Source organism: Cololabis saira, chromosome 7, assembly GCF_033807715.1.
Source record: "Cololabis saira isolate AMF1-May2022 chromosome 7, fColSai1.1, whole genome shotgun sequence".
NCBI classification, from domain to species: domain Eukaryota; kingdom Metazoa; phylum Chordata; class Actinopteri; order Beloniformes; family Belonidae; genus Cololabis; species Cololabis saira.
In genome coordinates, this window is record NC_084593.1 from 29,753,178 (window position 1) to 29,777,897 (window position 24,720).

The following is a 24,720-nucleotide window of genomic DNA, read 5'->3' on the forward strand; positions in this document are numbered from 1 at the left end:
AGTTGCAGCAACACGGACAATTCAAATAAAAATCCCTGCATTTTGACACAAACTTTTATTTATTTGCAGACAGTATGATTTCCTTTGATAATATACATAAATTTTTTTCATTTCATACTTCCGCCACATTCTAAAAAACAGTACAGTAAAGCGTTTACCACTTTGTAATGCTACCATTCCTTCTCCAATTTGAAAGACATACTGATATTGAAAATTTTAAGCTGCAGAGTGTTGAAGTTGATATTTTGTCAAATTGTCCCTGCAAACACATTTTACAATTTGCAACAGTACTGGTCATTGTTGTTGAATTTTTCATTTCAAAGTTCTCCGTACATTCTTGTTAGGGACAGGTCTGGACTGTTAGCAGGCCAGTTCAGCACACGTAGGCGCTCCTACCTCAGCCATGTCTTCTGTAACGCATTCAGATTGTGGTTTTGCATCATCTTGCTGAAGAATACATGTACCCATAAAGTGGTCTTGAAAGCAACAGTTTATTCAGATTTTCATGCTGCTATCACGGAAGTGGAAATTGACTTTTCCAAGAGCACTGATACAACCCTATACGATCACAGAATCTGACTTTTGGAAATCCTGATCTTTTTCATCTTTGATCTAATGTCGATTTAGTTTGAAAAAAAGATATAGAGCACTGAATTATCTGACAACGATACACATTTATGCTGTGTGTTGATCCACCCCACCTTCAAACCCAGAGACATTAATGCTTCCGTTCATTAGTTCCCTATGAAGCTCCCAGACCCCTGAGGTTCATCTGGATCTGGTTTGTTGTTTGTCCCAAGAACAAGAACCAAGCAAGGTGAGGCAGCGTTCAGTTATTCTGCTCCTCACCGGTGGAACAAACTTCCTGTAGACCTGAGGTCTGCTCCAACTGTCAGCTCCTTTAAATCAGGGCTAAAAACATTACTGTTTACTGAAGCTACTCCTAAATTAAATACTTACGTGCTGTACTCTACTGCCCTTACTTTTTAACAGCTTGTGCTTTTTATTATTTTACCTCTTTTCCTATCATTTTATTTGTTATTTACTGTTTAATTGTGTCTTGCTGCTTTTAATGTTGATGTAAAGCACTTTGAATTACCTTGTGTTGAACTTGCCTTGCTTTCTTAGTGCAAATTGTCCTCAGACAACAATCCCTAGCCCTTTTCACTCAGACATTTAAAAAGACTCTTTAAATTTATATTTTACACTACCGAAGAAGAAATGTGCAAATTCATCCTGGTGTTTCTTTTGAGAACACCGTTCTCACACTTTTGTTCAGGAAGTTGCGTCTCCATCAGGGTAAACCCACTGGACAGGAACCTCTAAGAGGGCTGACCCCCCTCTCAGCCCCCTCAGTCAGTGTGTCTCCATTAGTGCCAATGTCACACAAGAACTATTGACTGAACGAATAGCAGGTGCCCACTGGGTGGCGGTAATGCGCATTTTCTACTATTCTATTCTATACTATTCGTAAACAGCCAGCAGCATAGAAGGAGACGAAAAAGAAGAATGCAGCAAACAAGAAGGAGAAGAAAACACAAGTAAACAATGGATGGTACTTCTTTTTTTTTCTTTAAAAATGCACTGTGGTGGTAGCTGTAGCAAAAAAAAAAAAAAAAAAGAAACCCCCGACACATAACTCAAGAAATGTCACAGTTGTAGGAGATGTACTCAGATTAGCCTTGTTTACGTTTTTCTTCTTTTTTTACTTCTTTTGCTGCATTCTTCTTTTTCGTCTCGTTTCATGCTGCTGACTGTTTGCTAACAGCAGAAAATGCGCATTACCGCCACCCTGTGGTCACCTGTGTTATGTCAGGTTCTGGTGTGGCGCTGAGTGTGGAAATGACCGCTAATTAGGTTGATGGCAACAGAATCAAGTATTAGAATTACATCTGAATCTTTCAAAATGTAAAGATACGAAGTGTCTGAACATCAGAGGTGTCAAAAGTATTCACATTCATTACTCAGTTAGAAGTATAGATACTAGAGTTTAAAATACTCCTGTAGAAGTTGAAGTATCAACTCAAGTTTTTTTACTCAAGTAAAGGTATAAAAGTACTGGTTTAAAAACTACTTAAAGTATAAAAGTAAAAGTAATGTAAGGGGGAAAAAAGCCATTAAGGACAAAAGCCATTGAAAATGAATGCATCTTAGTATTTGCAAATATATTAAAGAACCATACATGTGTACTATTGAGCATTAACATGTGTTTCAGAAAGCAGAAGATATGATGACTAGTATTGTAATGGTGCAAAAAGTCAAACTTCAGAGGCATGTTATCATTTATCCTAACCTTTATTGGAATGTACATCCAAGTTTAGTTGTAGGAATCTGTAAGAACAAAACTGGACAAGAACATCTGTGCCACAACCACAACCAAATTCACTCTATCCGGATGGCGCAATTTAACTGGATAGTTTTTTTTAAAGGCCGAAATGAAATAGAGTAACGAGGCTGTTTTGTTTTGCATTTCACATCCCTCACAGCATTCCTTTGCCATATTCGAGCGAGCGGTCTTGCGACTGCTTCCCTCAGAGTGGTTTAAAATCTACATTAGGCTAATCAGTCCCACACAAGGATGTACAAAACATAACACCTCAGGGCTGTCTGGGCGTACACACACGCACAGACACACCTTCATTTGATCTATTGATATCTTGTGAGGCACGAGCGGCTCTGTGATGTTCTAACATATGGACGGTTAAGGGCTTCTTAAATATCCACATCAATTTGCAAACTTGTCAGCTCAACAATGACAGAAACAGAACACTATTACCAGCATCAGGGCGTCTCATTTTCTAAGCTGTGTGACATTGGGGAAACACTGTAGATGGATTTCATCTGGGTGCATTATGGTTGAGACTTCTGGTTTTGAGTGTTGGCATAAATATTTAACCAATTGGGAATAGCATGCATAGGCTCATTTTTGACTATTCTATCAGTCTGCTTCCTTTTTTTTTCTTTCTTCTTTCAGGAGCCAGAAATATAATATCCTATTTTAAAGTGGCTCTGATTGCGCTGATTTCATTGTTCTTCTCTGACTTGGTAACGTGTATACACTTGTGACTGTGCAAGGTGATTGTCCCTCTTCCTGGTGCACAGAATGCATTATACTCTGCTCTCCTGGGATGGGAGATGTTTTGTTTTTAAGGCTCTTTCACACCAGCTCTCCCTCTTTTTTTTTTACACAATAAACCCTCTTTCCTCTCATCCAGTGTGGCAACCCTTTCAAATGTGAAGCTCCAGGTCAGTTTGCCTTGCCAAGTTTTGTAGCCTGCCATGTTGTCTATTCTACTCAGCTATTTAAAAAATGTTGAATATCAACAATAGCTTTCACTGGTGTATTGTCAACTTTTGTATGAAGCAATCTTGGCTGAATGAGATGGGTCCCAGAGCAGGGAGAGCTGGGCTGCAGCCTGCACTGCCATACCAGTGGCTGCCCTGCTCTCTCAGGCTTCGTATCCCTCTGCTGCATTGTGAAAGCTGCTGTGGTGAGAGCTGTTGTTTTAACGGTTGCGGTCGGAGTCTCGGCTGAGGCAGTGAGCTGTGGATGTCCTAGTCATCTCTGAGGCCATGGTTCCTTCTCTGGGGGCTTCTGACAGTCAGCTGTTACAGGTGTGTCCAACAGCAGGATTTGGGGAAACAGCAGCAGCAGCCTTGGGACCTGTGAGAGCTTGGTGAGTGTCCTCAAATTTCTGCCAGAGTGGGAGGAGGTAAAGAATGTGGAGAGAAGAGGGAGGGGACGTTCAGAATGATGGGGCAGGGGGCCGATTTTTCTTTGAGTTGTGCTCTGTTCACGTGTACTAAATTTGTAAAGACTCTGTAAAAAACAAAGAAGAAGAGAGAAAAAACTATGTTTTTTCAAATATATTGTGTCACCTGTTGGTCTTGCTGTCAAAATGATCAGACACTAAATAGCAAAAACTAACAAGACATACAATTTAACAATATTGAAAACCTTCAGAGTAAAAATTCAAGTTAAAAATACTTTTTTAAAATTAATTTATTTGTCACACATCCTGTCTAACCCTGTGACATGTTAAAAGTGTCCAAACTCTCTTCCCTTCTTGTGGTCCATCCATGCTGGACGCATCAGTGATTTTATGCAGAGCTCTGTATCTCCGTTTATACTTGTGAAGAAAAGGATAAAAGCTTGCCTCCAGATAATAGTAGCTTAGGCTCTTTGTCCTGCTGTCAGCCAGGAGAGGAGCAAGGCTGGAAATCTCTGCATTGCAGCAGCAACATGTTGTATGTTTCATTGACATATCAGTCTGCAGGGCAATGAGCCGTCGTCTCCGCACCCCCTCGGCGCACTGCTGGACTGTATTTGTGTGTGACTGCGTGTGTGCTCGTGTGTCTGTGTGCAAATAGGCGGCACATATGACAAGGTAGCTCTTAAGCATGTTAGTGAAAAGCAGACGTGAATAAGAGGAATGTAACAATAACAGTAAACGTTATAAGTACACCAAAGTGGTGAGGCCGTTCAGCATTTATGCTTAATTATTATCCTTTTTCTCTTTTTGAACCATTTTTTTTTTAAATATATTTTTGCATTCTGTGGGTGCAATAAAGGGGAAGCCTTTTTAACAACACAAAACACAACTTGACGGGATAGTATCTTTTTCTGGTTCAGGTAAAGAAAATATGATTAAAAACAAAAACTAACAATAATTTAAAAAAAAAACTGTTTTCAATATTCCATTAAGCTCAGGCCAAAACTAAACACAGATCAATGTTAATAAACTCTCAAGCATAATTTAGTCATGCACTTCTCTTACTCACAAACAACAAAGTTAATTGATTTGAGTGTTATTGAAAATTCTGAAAAATATATAAAATGTCTCTACTGAGCTAGAAAACTAACCGTTGGAGCTCCAGTAAACACAGCTGAAACATTTCTACTTTTTCAGGACCCTGTTGTCCTCTGGATCACCTCTCTGAGCTCAAGCCAACGCAAGGTGAGCAAATTCATCTCAGGCCGGCCCATCCATTATCTTGTCAGCACCCATGCTTCCCACCTTAGTTTGCTCTTCCCCTGGAAGACTCCCTCTAATGAAATACGCAGTAATCACTGCACTTATCTAGTCATGCTCAAGGTAATTAATATATTTAGAGGGCGATGGCTAACTCTTAATTAAATTATGCCCGTCTTAATGAGACCTTGACTGGGACTAAATTTATGACTACTATCTGCATTATCAAGTGCTTGGCGTGCAACAGAGATTTGTCATTTCTCACATACCACATTAGGGTAGCCTACTTATGATTTATACATCAATTTATACTTGTTTGTTTTTATGATTTTATAAATCACCTCTTATAATTACCTCAACCTAACGTTTCCTTTCTAAAAAGCACCAATTTCTGCAATTAATGCTCCACGCCGTATCGCTGTTACATATTCATTTTGGAGAGAAAAACAGATAACAACTCTGCAGCATTAATCTATTACAAAATTGGGCGTATTTAATTAATTACGGTTACACTGAAAATTAATTGAGCATCCTCACATATTATCTTAACCTAATGAAGGCTTGACAAAGAGACTGTTTCACTTTCTTTTTTTTTTTTAAAGGAGCCTAGATTAGCGGGATCTCAATTATGACTAAAACAAAAGAGGGCCTATTGCTTGGGCAGCGCGCAAAGCAAAGCGTGACTATTCAGCACTTTCTTTGCAAACAAAAAACGGAGAAAGTTTCCATTGTTTTGAGGGAAAACGAACATGGCATTGATTCAGCAGATACATGGACAATAATGAGTGCTGTAATTAGTTGGTTGGGCAATAACGGTACTTAAAATGATCATCTGTGAAGGTGCGCGATAATGCACCTGCACGCTGACACATTATCATTCTGTCATTAACTTAACCCTTTTTTTTGTTTCTTTGACTTCTCCAGTTATTCACAGTTCATTCTCGTGATTTCTAAATCAGGTAAATGGGATGCAGCCCATCTTTGCACAGACATCAGAGGTTTGAGCTGTGGAAGTTCGTTGCGCACACTGTTTCTGAGCAAACACAGAAGTCGTGTTGTGAACCGGATGACTTCATGCAGTGGCTCAGAAGCAAATGCACATTAATAGACATTTTCTGCTTAATTTAGCCTGAATTGAAATTAGCTTTCAGTGGATAAGAGCCCATAATTTACATTCATCTATTATTTTATTTTCCATTTAACGCATCATGTACCAAATGCCTTGAGTAAAGAGTATCTACTAATCTTTGTATGTCCTTTTAAAAATGTATCCGCAGATGTCCTTCGCTGCAATAGCCTGTAAAGCCTTAATTTCATTGCTTTTAGCGTCATTGACCAATAATCACCAAAAAAAAGAAAGAAAAAGGGAAAAAAATACTTTTTTCAATTATGATGACTCCAAGGGTCGGTGAGTGGGATTTTACACACTTCTTAACACAGTGTGTGTGGAAATTTTTAGAATGTGCATCCCTTAGTGATAAGCAGCTAACGTCAAGGATGTGAAGTGAAGGCTGATTTATGGTTCCGCGTTACACCAACGCAGAGCCTACGTGCGCGTCGCCGCGTAACTACGCCGTAGGCTACGCCGTCGATTTAACGCAGAAGCATAATTGAGGCTTGAGAAAGTATCCCCGGGCTGAATGAGACGGAGCATCAGTGTTTCCTGGTCACGCCTTGTCTGCTCGCGACAGTGGCGGGTTAAAGAGATTACACGTGGGTCTGTGTCAGCAGCCTTGGCCTTGCTCGTATGGGAAAATAATGAGAAAGGACATGGTTGGCCTGCTGGGGAAAGAAAAGACAAGAAGAAAAAAAGAGAGAGACGCTCTGGTTTAACGCAGCTTTCACAGGCATCTGAGAGATTGTTATGTGTTGTTTTTACAAGGAAAGGTTATATTTGCGGAGCAGGGATGACGCTGCTGAGGTTTAAATCCCCCCTGTCACCACAAATAAAACACAAAATAACACTAGAGACAAATGCAGGTCTCTATTAGCCTTGGGTAAATGATGCGTCTTTCCTCTGTGTTAATGTGTGTGTTTTTAATCATTTTGAAGGTTTGAGTCCGCTCTTATTGGCTGGACTTCCAGCACCTCGGATGACCACAGAGATGATCAGAGATGATGCATCCATACGTGGTAAGTTTACCAACCTTCAAGCTTGACCATAAGAGGTAAACCTGGGATGAGAAAGGGATGAAAACAGATGGAAAAACGTCCTTTATCATTACAAGGCTTTCAGTCATCTATTGTAAAAATCTTTATTAATTCTTTTTTTTTTTTTGGTGAGCGCATTCAAAAAGAAATACCACTAAATTAAGCAAACGACAGAAATCAAGATCTGAGACCAAATCAATACCTGTTGCTATATTTGATTATTTCACCGCTTCCTGCTTGTCTAAAGCAGAAGGTGCTGCGGAACAGCTGCACATTGACTGTCGAATTAGCGAGATATCTTTGAGGGATATTTCTGACAATAAGTCAAATAAGTGATATAAAACATCAGAAAAAAAAACAGCCAAAGCACTGGAAACATGTATTTCCTTTAGTGACAGCTCGTACTGGTCAAATAAGTCAAATTATCATTAAGAAAACTGCCCCTGTGCAATAAATAAGCGACGACAGCGACACTTTAAGTCTTTTAAATGACCCGTGAATATTGTTTTACCTGTATTTAACTGGGAGGACGCCACCCTTCCCGGGACACAATAGGAACAACAGACCGTGCGTAAATTGCATCTTCATTTGCATTATTAGTCCTGAAAAAAGAAAAAAAAATCATGAAAATCTTAATGAGACAGTCTCCATTGTGGTTGTAATTGAAAAGCCATTCTTTGTTAATTACTTTTTCTCACAGGCCTTTCCGCGGTCAGTGGGCTAAAACAAAACAAAAAGAAAAAAAAAGTTACTCATGCTGGAGGCTGATTGGTTTGAAATGGACACTCAATAAATAGATAAATAAACAAATATAGATTAGAGATGTGACATTTGATTGTAAGAATGTTTGTATTAGAGAATCGAAATAAAATTAAAATAAAACTGACTTTTTAATGCATGCGGAGAAGTTAAAATGGAGAAGTAAATAAATTACAAACATAAGCAACTATTTGTTGGAAGTCCAATTTCATGCCTTAAAATGAAAGTTCAGGCCATATTTTCTTATTAAAAATAAATAAATCTAAAGCTATGTTAGATCAGAAGACCAGATTTAAGCTGTGTCATCTGCAGGTGTAGATATGAATTCTCCCGAATCTATTTTAAAACATACCTGTATTTTTTTTTCTCTTTCAGGCCTAAATATTTTGTACAGCCTAATTTATCCGTTTTCTCCAATTTTTTTTCTTTAATGGAAAATATATCACCACAGTAATGGAAATTGTTTTAAAATCTGCACAAATTAAATTTACTAAAAGAAAGTATATATTTCCTAATGCATGCTTTAGTTTTATTTTTAATTTTTTACGGACTGGTTCCATCCTGCTCTCACATGAGCACATTTCCCAGCATTGAACAGGGATCTCGCAGCGCGTCCTGAGAGCCCTGAGGGCTGTCAGGCTTGTTGAGTCTGAATCTAAGTAGACTGTGCTGGTGGTCCTCCGTCCCTTAATTAGGAAATTAGCTGCACAGAGGCCCTCATTATCAAACTCCGGGTTTCTCCTGGTGGTTTCTTCTCTCCGTCTCTCTCCCCTGCTACCGGCCAATTTCCATAAGGAGATTACAAGCGGATCAGTATTGAGATTTTCCCAGATAAACAAATAACCGCTCCCTGAGAATTAGACGACTGCTAATTGGACGTTAGGTTTATTGCTCCTGCGCCGTTTGTCACGCCCCATTGAACGGGGAAATTAAATTCAGGATTCATGAAGTGATGATGTCTCTTTTGAGCTCCAACTATGAGGGCATATCCCTCCCTGGAAGATATCAGATCAATTTTTACACAAGCTTTTGTGGCCTATATGTGATAAATGTACATGTAAATCTTTTTTTCCTTCAGATTTATGTAGGTTTGGTCAGAGATTTTTGGTCAGAAAGCGTGACTCGGTGTGAGTTGCAGGCAATAAACTTAATTTTCTGACACAGTCAACTTTTATGCCAAACAACCTGGACTTGGATTTCGATCTTTTATACGCCGGGCCTCTTCAGGGCCCACGGTAGCTGCAGTCCATCTTGTAAAACTCCAGGAGGTTTGACGCTCCACAGAGCAAACACCAGGGCATCTGCATGACGAGTTCATGCAGATAAAGAGGCGTTAATGGTCGTTTTCGATGGCCGATTCGCTTGCAGTCATCAGAAGGTGCGAGGTTTGCCCAGTTGAGCGGCTGGTTTCGATGGCCAAAGTCGTTTGTAAGGCAACACATGCAAATGAGGGCCGCTCCATGAAACATGTTAACAGTTCTGATAACCATTAACACCCCTGAGAGAAAACGACTCAGCAAACAGTAGATGGCTTGTTTAAAAGTTGTCGCCCCAGAGGGTCCCAAAGCAAAGCTTTCCACAGGGACCCGGTGGATGGCCTGTCTCCTCCACAAGAGGTCGTTGATGTATTAAAGTTTCACACGGAGGGCCAGTTTAATATGCCACCGATTTGTCTTACATTTTAACACCCTATAGTTTTTAATTTTGAGTAAACAAGTCATTTTAAATGTGTTAGGGCATACGTCTGCAATTGTTTAAAGCATCAAATGTAAAATCATCTATCTTAATTAGGTGCAATCATCAGCCTTTTTCTATTCAGTCTCAAATGGTTTCACCTTAAGACTCTCGGGAGGTTTTGGAAACGCTGAGGACAATTTATACGGGGGGAGGGTCTGGTGAAAAAAACCTGCTTAAATGTTCAGGTCATTTTGAACACTGTATGTGAGATGATTTGAGAAGTGTCCTTGATTTAATTAGAAATGTATATAATTTGACTTAATTAAGTTGGATTTAAGAAAAGGAGCGCATGTGAGAAAGACAGAATGGTTTTGCTCCATGGAAATATATTATGCCCAAATTCCCCTATTTATTGTCAATAAGTTTTTGCTTTTAAGTAATTTAATCCGCTTTTTTAATTCACTTTTATGACACTAATCCCAATAGCCTCCTCTCATGACAGGATTCTTACTCGTTTCAATTAAGATATATATCAAACTGCTATCCCCAAATAATCCTTAGACTTTTTTTTTTTTTAAGTCAAGAAGAAAAAAAATTAACTTATCACTAAATGTTGCCTTTGGAAAAACATGTATTTTTCGTCCTCATCCTCAGATGATAAACGTTATAAACCTGTGAGGCTCTTGGTTCAGGTTGTGGGGACTGCGCTGCGGGTTTGAAACTTCCCGTCTCCCTCCTCCTCCAGCCAAAACACGGCGGAGCGCGCTCCGGTTGGATGTGAGCGCCTGCGCGCTGATTGGTCGGCCGGCCCTCATTGTCCCGCTGTCAATCCACATCACATGGTCCGGCCTCCAGGCCTATTAACAGATGAGCTTGGCAAACGAGTTTACAGACTTCTGTTTCGGAGCCGAGAGGAACGCACCGGCTTTGAGCAGGAGAGAAACCAGAAGCACCTGCGGAAGCGCTTCCCTCCAGAGTGACAACTTTTTTCCCTCCTCATGTGAGACTGATCAGTAGGCTACTTCCACCTCTCTTCTGAAGTTTTAGTTTGATTTTTTTTTTTTTTAAGTGCTTGTCAGTGATCACTTAAAGTCGCCTAGAATGTATAACATGATGGAAACCGAGATCAAGACCCCGCTCCCGCAGTCCAACTCGGGCTCTGCGCCGGGCGCCAAGAACAACAGTGCCAACGACCAGGAGCGGGTGAAGCGGCCGATGAACGCCTTCATGGTCTGGTCCCGGGGCCAGCGGAGAAAAATGGCACAAGAAAACCCCAAAATGCACAACTCTGAAATCAGCAAGCGGCTCGGCGCTGACTGGAAACTCCTGACAGACGCAGAGAAGAGACCATTCATCGACGAGGCCAAGCGTCTACGGGCCATGCACATGAAGGAGCATCCGGATTATAAATACCGTCCCCGCAGGAAGACCAAGACTTTGCTGAAGAAAGACAAGTACTCTTTGCCGGGGGGGCTGTTGGCGCCGGGAGCCAACTCCGTGAACAGCTCGGTGTCCGTGGGGCAGCGCATGGACGGTTACGCACACGTGAACGGCTGGACGAACAGCGCGTACTCGCTGATGCAGGACCAGCTGGCCTACCCGCAGCACCACGGCATGAACAGCCCGCAGATCCAGCAGATGCACCGGTACGAGATGGCGGGGCTCCAGTACCCGATGATGTCCACGGCGCAGAGCTACATGAACGCGGCGTCCACCTACAGCATGTCTCCGGCGTACACGCAGCAGAGCGGCGGCGCGATGGGGCTGAGCTCCATGGCGTCCGTGTGCAAGACCGAGCCCAGCTCGCCGCCGCCGGCCATCACGTCCCACTCTCAGCGGGCGTGTTTGGGGGACCTGAGGGACATGATCAGCATGTACCTGCCTCCCGGCGGGGACAGCTCCGAGCACTCCTCCCTGCAGAGCAGCCGGTTACACAGCGTCCATCCGCACTACCAGAGCGCAGGGACGGGCGTGAACGGCACGCTGCCTCTCACTCACATCTGAGGCGAGAAATACAACATCAAATAAAAAAAAGACTAAAGACTTCTTTTTTTTTTAAAAGGGTACTTCGGATACTTGAACTTTTTGGTTGTTAAGAAAATACAAAAAAAGTTTTATTCCTTTTTTTTGTCTTAAAAGTTTATGATAAAAAGCAGAGGCTTTTTTATCATAAAGCCTGAATTATGGTTCCGCGTTAAATCGACGCGTACCTTACGCCGTGGCCTACGCCGTACCCTACCGCGTCAATTTAAGGTGGAACTATAATTCAGCCTTTAAGTAGAAGCAATCAACTTATGTAGAAGAATTGAACTTCTATATTTTAAATAATGCCATATTTTCTCTCTATGAAAAGGCATGTGGCCTCGTGAAGGGGCTGGTGTATTTCAGAAAAAGCTGGATGGACAGTTGTTTATAAATGTTTACACTTACTTTGTAGAATGTCAGTTGTCTCCATCGTGTCCATATTTTGTTGTCTTCTTATCTTTTTTGTTTTCTCCCCATGAACTAGATGAAATGAAATGTTGAGACTGTGCGGGTCGCAAACGCAAGTTTTATTTATAGCAACATTTTTGTTTTTGTTTTCCTTTTCAGCTTGTGAACCCGATGTTTTCTCACGTAAAAAAATGTTCAAATTTGTCTTTTTGTAAATTGTTTTGTGATGGTTTTTTGACAGTGTCACGTTTACTCATTATCCTGAACGAAAAGGTTTATTTAAACTGACGTTTCTACATATTTTAAGACCATCCTCTATTCTTAAATGCTGAATAAATTTCTAAGAAACATCATTTGTGATTGTGTGTTTTGTGTGGACAATTAGATGTGGAAATAACTTTTAGGATTTCCTGAATTCAGACTTTTTTCCCCTGTGAAGAATCAGATAAAAAAGCTCTTATGATCATTTACAGGGTCTTCAAACCATCAAATTTATTTAATAAACTTAATAATAAAAATAAAAAACTCGAATTTATGTTTTCGATGGAGTGTGCTTTCAATGGTGTCTGTGTGTGTTTTCACAACAGATCAGGTGCCATATTCATTTTAAATACTTAAAAACTATTACTTCAATGGCTAGACTTTAAAAAAAACCTTTAAATTAATAGGCTATATAATTTGGTTTATTTGTGTCTGTCTTTCTGTTACCTTTTCCTTTGTTTACAAGGTCATTTCTTGCAAGAAAAGTTTGAGAAAAATTTTGTTTCTAATTCTTTTCTTCAAAAAAATGTGTTTATAATTCTTTTCTTCAGTTTCTTAGTTCAATAATTTATATTTAGCCGTTGCCCAACTTAGATTACATCTTTCTCTTCAAATTAGATCAGTTAAAAAACACTTTGCTACCTCAATGAAAGGTTGGCATTATTTTATTAAGTCACTTTGAAAATGTTTCAGCTGTATAACTGGGCTTATTTTCTAATTTCTAAATTAGATGTCCAACAAATAAAGAAATATGGAGGGTTTCAAATTGGCAAACGTCCCATTTAAAACACATGAAAACTATCTGAAATTGTAATTTATTTAGTATCTCAGCTGTTGTGTCAATGTATGTTTATCAAGGCATCTTTATCAAGGCAACTTAAATTGAATCACATTATGATATTTAAAATAAGATGTTGTGCAGAAGGGATTTTATCATTTAATCTGCTTTATAATTTGTGATAGATATACAAAAGTTTTCCCGCATCTGTTGTTGAACACAAGCAATCTGTTCATGGTTGAATTAGTTCTTAAAAAGTCCGGTAAAGTTTTATATCTGTAATGATTTTTGCTCTCCAACAAAGTGGGTTAAAATTGCACAGCATTTAGAGACAAAGGCACACTTTTTGAGGCTGACACTATAATACAAAGGTGTAGGGAAGAAAGGCCTGGCCTGCTTTGCAGTGTACCTTGAGCATAAATAAGCTCTGGCCACCAAGAGGGCCTAGGCAGGGGCGGCCCTGCTGGCCTTCCCACACTCCCCGCAGGACTGCGTCCACAGCTCAGCACAGCAGCCTGGATTAGCCCCACACACCTTTGTGGAGGGACAGATTATCCAGACCTCCCTGCATTCACTGACAGGGTTTAAATCACTCTAGCGTGCCAGCAGCCACCCGTCATCTAATTGCACTCTCCAACTAATTTTTTTCTTTTTTGTGTGTATTTAAGCAGCTTTTCTCTTAGTGATCTTGAGAAGTGTGTTTCATGTTTCAGAAAGTTCAGAGGTTAGTTAAGAAGAAAATGATCTGCTGTCACGATGGCTATCTCGATCAAAATGCCAAACACCAAGTTAACTTTCCATCCTAAATGTTGAAATCTTTGCTGAACAATGGATATCAAGTCTTAAACATGTCAATGCGGTGTATTTTGATGAGTAAAACTCATCTATCTGGATATGAACTCTTGGATCTCACACAGAGCTTTACCTGTTTCAGCACTGACAGTTGTGAAGATCATCAACATGTAGTGAATGAATTTGAATATTCGGCACCTAAAGCATACGAGTTTGGCTCCAAACCACAGCCAGCCCCCCATCTCTTGCACTCCCTCCCCTGTAGAGTGCCCGGAGGGCCTCTCTCCCCTGTCATGCGGAGCTCTGTGCCCACTCAGCAAGTGCAGGCATATCCCACTTCCATCTGCCTATGACCTCACAGCCCCTGTTTGTTTAACCCCCACTCCAAAAACTAACCTAATTATAGCCCTGTAGAACACGGATTCAGCGGATTCCCAGTGGATTCTGCCGCTGTGTGTCTACCTATCTGTGTGTGTGGGTGTGTGTGTTGCACGAAAGGGTTGCAGCTTAACAGCAGTGCCGCTATAGGCCATGTGTCACTCAGTCCTGTTTTTCGCCTGTCTCTCCTCACGTTATGTCAGAACATGCCCTGCCTGTCCTACCTCTTGTGGGAGTATTCTTCAAAAAAAAAAAAAAAAAGGTGGTAAGCACGGTAGAAGTGTGCGCGGAGTGTCTCTTTTTACGTCAGTGTGTTGAGTGGAAAAGTCATTACACAAATCTGGTGGAGAGACTGACGTATGTGACATCACTGACTCCTGCTCGACTGGCTGGGCAACTTGCAGCAGGAGCACACCTTCTGTGCACACTCTCGACATAATCTGTGACTCAAATCTGGAAACTCCTCTGATGTTCGGATCAGACATCGGCGTAGTTTGGGTGTAACGGATGAACGCTTGAGCACTGTTAAGGATTGCACCTATGACAGATTCAGACTGTATTGATTTGCTGGGGCTGGGATCCTCGGGGGGCCCTTTGATCTGAGCCTGAGGGTGAGGGTTGGGTGGGGGGCAGCTAGGGTTGCCTGTCCAGCTTGGGCAGGCCTGTCCGGAGTATCGGGACCTGTGTGAGGTTCTGAGATTGACAGCAGAGCAGTGTGTGTCTATGTGTGTGAGTGGAGGTGCGGGGGCTGGGGATGGGGGTTAATCTCCCTGAACTGGGGCAGATGTTGTTAACGAGCTCCTCTCAGGTCGACTCCCTGCGTGGGAAAATGGCATCAAATCCTCCTGGGGTCAGGGCTTTTGGGCTGACCCACCGAGAGCCATCCCTCTCCACCACACCGTCCCCTGTATCCTTCTTCATTCACTCACCCACTCACTCACTCATTCACTAGCAGCAATCACCAGAGACACTAGAAAATCACATTTGACCGTTTTTTTTCCCCAATGCCTCTCCTCTTTTAAGTACATCTCAAGAGTTCAGAGCTCTGCCTGAACTCATGTGGGCAATGACTCGTCTTGTTGCGAGATGTTAATGACTCATTAATGATAACTGTGGTATGATCAGTGTGCCTTACACAACCACAAGGAATGCTGAGTGGGAAATGCTTCAAAGACAAGCATGCCGCAGCTCCAGAAACTGCATCCGCCCATCAGTGAGCTACTTGTACTTATGTCACTGGAGGTTAAATTAGACGACTTAAGGTCTTATAGACTTCCAGGCACCCGAATTGCCAGACAGCAAGATTATGCGCAGCCACAATCTGAGTTACCGCCACCCTTGATCTGCAAGATCAGATATAATATTATTTAATACCAATATTATAAAAGATAGATGCAAAAAAGATGAGGAGATTAGTTACAAATGACTTTCTCAGAGACAAAAAAACAATCGAAACACTTTCCTTAGTTTTAAGTGTTGGTATCGACTGAATTAACAAATAGATCAAATGATACTTTGTCCAGTTTCTTCTTCATTCTAGGGAAACAGGAGTGCACTGTTTGAGAGAATCAGAAATGTTACTATCAAAAATCTTATACCAAAAGCTACATGCAAAAGTTTGAATGTTAAAACAATCAAGATGAAACTCATAGGGAGAAGTGACAATTGGTTCAGACTGGAAAAATACCACATCAGACCTCAAAAGAGCTCCAAATTGACCAGAAGCAATCTGGAGGGCTAATTTTGACTTGTACTGTACATTACACACTTTAATATATATGATCAAATAAAAAGAAAAGAACGTCCTGCCAGCACTAAAGCATGGTGGAAGTTCATGCTTTAGGGATGCTTCGCTGCCACTGAGATAACTAAAATGCCCTTCGGACCTCGCATTAAAATGCATTTTAGGAAATCCAGTCACAAATGGCCAACATCAATATGAAAACGTTAATGAACAGAGTCGGACCTGATCTCTCAGGATATTTTTGAAGGTGGTTTGACTCACTTGTGTCCACTTTTTTTTCATGGTCTGAACAAGAAAACATCCTGGTGAGGGTTCAGGGACCACCTAATAATAATAATGAGCGCCTGCTTAGGCAATGACTCATTTGATTTTGTGTGCAAATGACTATAATAAAGCTCTCTGTGATCATGATTGTGGCAAATCTTTCTTTGTATTGTGTACATCCTGACTTGTATTGTACACATTGTTCGTTGAATAATGTCAAAAAACAAACAAACAACAAAACAAAAAAAAAACATTATGCCAGATTTTCATCTTGGTCTTGTGTTCTTTCTGTATTTGTTTCATTCCAGCTGCTGTTTGCAAGCAAAAATAACATGTATTTATTTGCATACAGAGCAGAAAAGTCAGATCTGATCGCTCAAGACACATTCAGGTACCGATTTTAATGGCAGGTGTTCACACCTGCTCTAGGCAGGTGTAAAGCGCCGACCACTTGTGACTGGAGTTGAAAAGGAGCATTTTAATGCAAAGTCTGCATAGGCCCTGTATGTAACAGGAGCTGAAATGAGAAGATTACCAGGCATTGTTGGTGTAATGTACATCAAGCACTTCAAGATGAGGAGCAAAATGAAAAAAAAATACTTTTTTAGTGAGTCTTGGAACAAAATATCCATTGACACATGATGAATATTCCATTGTTAAATAGAAAAAAACAACAACACTTCAAGGAGTACAATAGATAGCAATGTAATAATATCAGACTGCGGGGAAAAAAGGTGCTATGAGTTTCTGGACAACCATAAAATACATTTAGAGGCTGCGATTGGTGCTGGAAGCTCCACATCTTAATATGGTTGAACTGTTCTTACTTTAGAAATAGTTTTCTTTGACCTTTTTTTTCTCCACTTTTTGGGATTACCACCGTGAAAAACAATTCTGATTCTGCAAAATCGTTGATTTTAACTTGTTTTTCAAAGTACTGTTAATATATATGTTTCATAATTTGTGACTTGTTTTCTCACTTAGACGCAAGAGTCATGAACAGGTGCATTGCCATGCTGTGCTTTAAGGGAAATCTTATATGTATATGTAGATCTGGGTCACTTTCTTCAAAACAAACAGAAAAAAACATGGGGCATTGATGTTGGGGAGGAAAACACTTTCATTGTGTCGCCTAGGTTTGAAACCTTCAAAGATTCAAGCAATAATCTGTTTCAAAGACGTGCAATTACAGCAGAGAGATAGCTACGAGCACCATGGCCATTATGTTGTTTGACCTGTGTACAGACTGAATGCACTGTACACAAGGTACCTGTGATGTGGCTTCTCCTCATCAATCACGCCGAGAATGGGCATGTCTCTGTTCCATATCATGTCAGCATGCCTGCTTCAGGGTTTATCCTGGCTTATGTTTTAATGCAAGGGTCATCCATTAAGGTGTTTGACTCTGAAGGTGTGTTTACTTTGTCCCAGCAGGTGTGTGTGAATATGAGACTTGTCAAATATGAGGCAGGATTACCGCTGCTTTTGTCCCAAACAAAACAAATACAAATCACACGAACAGCTGAATTGGGAGGAATCCGCTTTCTATGTTGCTGCCCGTCCTGGGATCCTTTGACATTTTGTTCAGCTAAGCACTGCTTAGTTGCACTTGAACTTGTTTTTGCTTGTAATTGTGCCGAGAGAAAAATCTGTAAAAAAAAAACCCCAACGCCGGCACACAAACACACACATTCGTAGCAGTGAAAATGAGACGGGATTAAGAGGCTTCTTCCTGAATAACTTGTAGTGCCAAATAAAAAGAAACAGCCGGATCAAATGGGAAATGCTCAGGCGAGTCACTGTAGTGTAAAAGTGATTTGTGCCACAGATGGTCTCTTTCTTTGGCACAGATCACTTTGTTTATGAACACTGAAGCATGTAGAGTTGCTTATAAATTGCCAAAATATAACGTACTGACCGGTCCTTCAAGTCTGGAAAAATGGGGCCATGTGTATGTGAGCTGATGTTTGCACTGTGCCTAGGGACAGTGACCTGAGTACAGGACACTTCCAAGACAATGCAGGGCCGGGGGACTGGGACTTAAGGCGGACACAAGTGGGAAGATTGGGCCTCTCATATAGGCCACAGATATTGATTACTGTTTGTTGAGGACAGTGAGGGGAAACACAGATTGACAGATACACAATGTGGTGACTGTAGCCCATCAAAGACACCCAGATCCCGTCGCAATTGTCAGAAACAGCGCTCAGCCAGAACCCCCCCCCCAATGCTCTTAACACTGCACACACAAAATTGGCCGTTCACGTGTTGAAAGTTATATAACGAAGCTGACTTGCAGTGTGATTGAAGATTTATTCTCCGGGCCGGTGCTGAGGGCAGTTTGCTGAGTTTATGAGTGTGTGTGTGGTTTATGGGAGCGTAACCCTGGGAATGTGGGGGGAGGTGGGATACACTTCGGCTATGGGTCAGTCCTGACTGCCTCTGTCACTTATTGATTAGTTGCCATGGAGAGTTAGTCAAGCCATCTCTCTTGGAGGTGTGTCCCCGAGGGCCGGCAGCGCAGCCCAGATGAGCCTGTTGAGGCTTTGTCCGCAGGGGGTTTAGTGTGTACGTGTGTGTGCACGTGTGTGTGTGTGTGTGTGAGTGCGAGTGTGACCTCACCAACTCTCACTCACGTTTCCTTCATCTCCAGCCCTCCTCTTTCATCCCCCCCTCTTTTTCACTTTTACTTCCACTTTACTTTTCCATCCTTCCTCCGAGCAGAATAACTCTGGACTAATCTGCAATACTTGCAATACCCTAGAAAATGCCTCAATATTTATGTATACACCTACTCCCTAGGGATTGGCGGTAATGGGGATTGTAAACAAATTGTCCAGAGCTACTGAGCTGTGAAATCCCCTTCACAGCCTCTGGATTTGCCTACTCATATGATCCTCTCTCATCTCTGTTTTTGTATTGTCCCTGTTCCTATCAAAGCTTAAGACGCAGGAGGATGGTCAGGGCTTGCCGGAGTCAGAGTTCCACCTGCAGTAGCTGATGACGGTGGTGACAGCCCGGCAGGGGCCGGTGATGGTGCTGATCTTCACACCTATTTGGAATACTAATAGATTCAGGAGCGGATAAAGAGAACAGGTAGAAACTAACAAGTAAAGACAAGTTGGACAATTAAAGATTAAAATATTATGATGTGATATTGTTACAACCCAAATCCTTTTTGGTTTGCCAAAAATGGTACTCAAGTAAAAGTACTGTTACTTCAGAATAATATGACTAAAGTAGAAGTCAAAAGTAGTCATCCAAATAATTACTTGAGTAAAAGTAAAAAAGTACTTGGTGAAAAAACTACTCAAGTACTGAGTAACCGTCTGATATTTCAGGCAAATTAAATCAATAAAATAATAAAATAAATTAAAATTAATAAAAAATAGCTTCAATTAAAATAATCTTAAAGTAAATTCAAGTACCCTAATAAATAATAAAATACATAAAATAACAGAATAAAAAAATAAATTAAGCATAAGTAGCACAAAATTTCAAGCCTTTGTACTTTTCTTTTTTAACCAGGCAGAACTAGAACAAACATGAACTCATAGAAACTCTGTGTGTGTTTGAGTCTGTGTAAATGTGACAAAAAATGCAAAAACAAACATTTTTCCCAAAGAATCACCTAGTGATGTCATGAGATTGATGCGTACGCGGAGGATTAAAAGAAAAGTAACAAGCTCAATGTAGCCTAATGTAGCGGAGTAAGAGTAACAGTTTCTTCTTCACAAATCTACTCAAGTAAAAGTAAAAAGTATAGTGATTCAAAACTACTCCTAAAAGTACAAAATTTCCCAAAACGTACTCAAGTAAATGTAACGGAGTAAATGTAACTTGTTACTACCCACCTCTGATCATAATACACATAAAGCTGAATTTTGTCAGAGTCACCCGGTTTAAACAGAAAACGTTATAGGTTGACAAGATGGTTTCAAAGTTTAGCCGATTTCTTTTTCTTTAATTAACAGCATTAAAACTGCATTCACTAATTGATGATGTCAGGAAATAAAGACGTGCAACTTCTCAAAAATTTGGAGAGAACAGACAAATATGACGAGTAAAAATGAAAGAAGTTCTGCACTTATGCAATCAGTAATTCTCCAAGGTGAAAATGTATTCCTATAACTCTGGATACATTAACTTGTGGCCTTTCTCCTAAATAGTGATAAAACTGTGTCTGAACATCCACATTTTCATTTGTGATATTGCTGGGCCTTTTGGGAAAGACATGTTACCAGATTGGAATAATCAATTTTGTGAGAATGATCCAATAATAAAGGATACCATAAATTAAAAAAATCAACTTAATAAATCTGTTAACTTTTCAAAGGCTTGAAAAGAAGCAACTGGACTTCTTCTTTCTTTCTTTTTTTTTTTTTTTAAAGGAGAATCCTCTGAGAGGCTATGAGAGTTACGATGACCTGTAGGAGTGAGTCCACACTGGCGTAAACCTGTTAAATATAAGGGTAAAGCCGTCCGTATTTATACAAAGTTTCACTGGGAATATCACTAAGAAACCTAAAAGGTGCATCTAAGTATGCAAACTTCTCCTTTTTAAAATATGCACACAAACTTCTAATCCCAGTAACTTGATGACCCCCCCCTCACACACACACACACACACTGTGGCCCCCCTCCCCTGCACCACCTCCTCGATATCACACCTTAGATGCATAAACATGCCTGTGCTCCACACATCACCCCACCCCGGGGGGCCTGCATGGCTTTAGTGCCGCACTGTGACACCAATCAGGGGAGATGGCGGGCTCCTTTGTCATGCAAACACCACTTGCTTCTTGTCTTATTCAAATGTCTGCCCTCTCTCTTTCTCCTCTCCCTCACTCTCTCAACCCCTACCCTGCCTCATCCCGTTCCCCCTCCACCACCTCCAGATTCAGTCGCTATCCGCTTCTCCCTCGCTACTTCTCAAGTCCAAGTAAATCCTTGCTGAGAGAAGAAGGAGCCTTCAGACCTGGGGCTGCTGAGGCAGGCCTCTCTCCTGGGGGTCAGCCAGTGTCTCAGCACATGGGGCTGTTTCCAGGCCCAACCAAGTCTATTTCATATTCAAATGCTACAATCAGGCCTCTGACCCACAGGGGGCTCTTTATGGTTGCGGCTCCAGGTCGCAGGGTCAAGATGGTGATTTAATAGCTCGGGCAGAGGAAAAGAGTGGGGGAGCGAAGTGATTTAGGGGATGAATGAGTAATAAAAAAGCATTTTTCCTAAGTTGTCATGTAAATTTCAATCCTTATTCAATATGAGGCTCCCTTCACACAAGAGAGCGTCTTCTGTGGCTTTCTAGTGGCCTTTAGCCACTCAAAATTAAGAAAGTCTATTTTCTACATTCACTCTTGACCTGCAGTTGGTGTAAACAGTAGCTGTTGGGGAAGCAGACGAGGCTTAGTGATGAAGAAAAGGAGACGTTGAAGAGTCATCGTGCTAGTATGGTGCCACTGTGTCTCAGCTGTCCTTGTGCTCTGGAGTGGCCTGTTATTCCTGTCCCCGTGGGTGTGTTCCCCGCGCTGCAGGTTCAGGAACATAGTCAGTTTGGAGTGTTTGTATATGTATGTATGATAGAGATCAGGCTGGAGTGGATGTGGGCTGCTTTATCATGTGCGTAGAAGAGTTTTTACCAATAGGGGAAGCTGAACTGAAGACACATACAACACTCTGACTTGAATTATCAAATGATTTCTGATAAGTCTTCATTGATCACACAGTCTGGTTATAATCCAGAGTAGAACAACTTTGAGCTGTTAGGAGTTGTTATTAAAAAGTAAAGAAATAAAAGAAATACCTAACAGTAGATTATCAATAAAAATAAGAATTCCTTTATTCGTCTCACGGAAGAGAACTTGTTGATGAAATAAATTAAAAAGGTATCATTTAAGAATGACAAAGTTGTTTTTTTAAGAGGAGCAATAGCCAAATAGAATAATTTAATTTAATTTATTGATTCATTCCAGACATGTCAAAATCCTTGTATAGAGCATAACAATTTTAACACTAGAATTATTCTATGTATCTAAATAGATATACATACATGCATGTAAACACACGCACACACACATATATATATATATATATATATATATATATATATATATATATATATATATATATATATATATATATATATATGTGTGTGTGTGTGTGTGTGTGTGTGTGTGTGTAATTGTTAACAATTTTGTCAACATAATACATTTTATTGTACTTATTTATCATACCATTCTCTTTTCAATCTGTTGATTTGTGTATGTTGTATAAAGATTTGTATGTTCTGTTTACTATTCTTTCTATCTATCTATCTATCTATCTATCTATCTATCTATCTATCTATCTATCTATCTATCTATCTATCTATCTATCTATCTATCTATCTATCTATCTATCTATCTATCTATCTATCTATCTATCTATCTATCTATCTATCTATCTATCTATCTATCTATCTATCTATCTATCTAAGATGGATATAATGTTAGTAAGAAGAAATTCAGTGTTATAAAAACGACACAGTAATTATGAGGGGACATGAACAGTTCTTATAAACAAAATGGTTTATTTTTTAATTTTTTTAATTTTACATTTCGTGCAAGAAATTCATAAAAACTGGCAAGTAAGGGTATCTCCACTTTGTCAACACATGTGGAAGAAAAAAAAATCACTCACATGTTTAAAACAATGTTCATTAATAGTATATTTTAAAAGTGGATTTGCACATTTCTCCATCTACAATAATATAATTAATACAATTCAAGGACTCTGCAGGAATTTCGGTGTGTAGTGAACAAGGACGCAAATCTAAGACAGACAACTGTGATCTTTTATTCCCCAGACAAGACTGCATCAAGAACTGCCCTTTATCAATAGCTAACATAACCAAATAGGTACTGTAAGTTTTAACTCTGAAATCTGCATGTGTCAAGCACTACAATACATAGGAAAATTCACAAATTCCTATTAAAACTTCACTGTGCAAAACAGAAGCGTTACCTTTACCTCCCTGGAGGCATGGGCTGACATCTCTGGGCTCATAGGCAGATACACTGAGACATTTATTGTTTCAGGCAAATCAATATCCCAGATCTTTTCAGGAGGAAATGGTGCCTTCTACTCTAAAAAAAAAAAAAAAGACCCATCCAAATCAATATCAAAAAGTATGTGCGCCCATGGGGCACAGGCCATGTATACTTCTGTGATGAAAACAGATCTATTTTAGGAGATTTTAGGAGAACATATTTTGATAACGATAAAAGGAGAACTTTTAAAGGAAAAATTAGATTATGATGAACCCATTCTGATGCACAGCTTAAAGGAGCTTGAGGCAGGATTTAGGAAAAAAATCCGTATACGTTTGAAGTTTTCTAGTAATAATGTCAGATGAAGCGTTCCAAACCAAAAAGAATGAGCCCTCTACCGTATCTCTCCGTTGCCTTGAACAGGCTGTGTGCTGCAAAATGTGCTGCAATTCGGACTCCGAATTTCCCGCCCTGGCGGCGGATTTGACGTCACATGACGCTGCATGCGCGTTCTCCCGTGCCGGCTTCACTGTTGGCTGCAGTACCCCCGACGGCCGTCGTGGCGAAGGGTGGCGCTAGAGAGTCTCATTTTTTAAAAGGAGCCTCATGCTCCTTTAACCTTGTTTGCAGTGAGAATGGGATGAAATGACAACTGAATATATCCTCATTAGGAGGGTTTCCTTTACAGGTTTTCGCAGAAAAAGTGACAATTCTGAAATTACGACAGTGGTTTTCACTGAACTGTGTTTTTATCTTTGAGTGTAATCCTCAGTGTATTATTGTGCAAGACTTCTTTTCAAAACAAAAAAGAAAAAGATCTCGAGGTTTGAAGAAGTTGGATAGACACATTTTTAGTTTCTGGACATATTGCGACTGCCGCTAACACTCTAAATCAAGGTATTGGCAACAATCTAACTAAGTATTGAACTGGAGAACTGGAGTACATGCGCAACAGGACAATCAATTATTGAGTGAGCTGCGTTCGACTCCGCGATGCTAGGTGGCGCCACATGCACTTTCGCTTTGGTGTTCTTCTGGTTAGTTCTTTGTTGTTTGTCTTCTTCTTTTCCTACTGTGTTTGTCTTCTGGCTTTCGCGGTGTCGTCACTTCCAGAGGGGGGAGTCCTAGCTCGGCTAAGCGTGGGTTGCGTATAGATGCCGGCATCACTCAAATTAGGACAGCATTATCTGGCACAAATAGCTCGATCTCAAGAGCTTCAGTTCGGTTCGACTACAGCCCGGCTAAGGTGTATACATGACTTTAAAAAATTTGATATCAGTCGGATTAAGGCAACAATTTGACTTTCTGTTGTGCATGTAAACGTACTGACACAGTTATGCACAGTTATAGCACAACTAGACCATATAAATGAGGCCAAAAACAGCTAAACAACTAAATTTTGATGGCTTTGGATCAACTGACTATGTCGTAAACAGTGATCCCGAGGACGTGCACAAGCGAAAAAAATGATTTTCATTTCAC

At 40.4% G+C, this 24,720-nt stretch overlaps 1 protein-coding gene across 1 annotated transcript; it reads left to right on the top strand.

Annotated features, from left to right (window-relative positions):
• Positions 1–10,447: 10,447 nt before the first annotated feature.
• sox3 (SRY-box transcription factor 3) lies at positions 10,448–12,346 on the top strand. The gene has a single exon (XM_061725512.1). It carries the CDS (start codon positions 10,662–10,664, stop codon positions 11,562–11,564), a length of 903 nt encoding a protein of 300 aa, XP_061581496.1. The 5' UTR covers positions 10,448–10,661; the 3' UTR covers positions 11,565–12,346.
• The last annotated feature ends 12,374 nt before the right edge of the window (positions 12,347–24,720 follow it).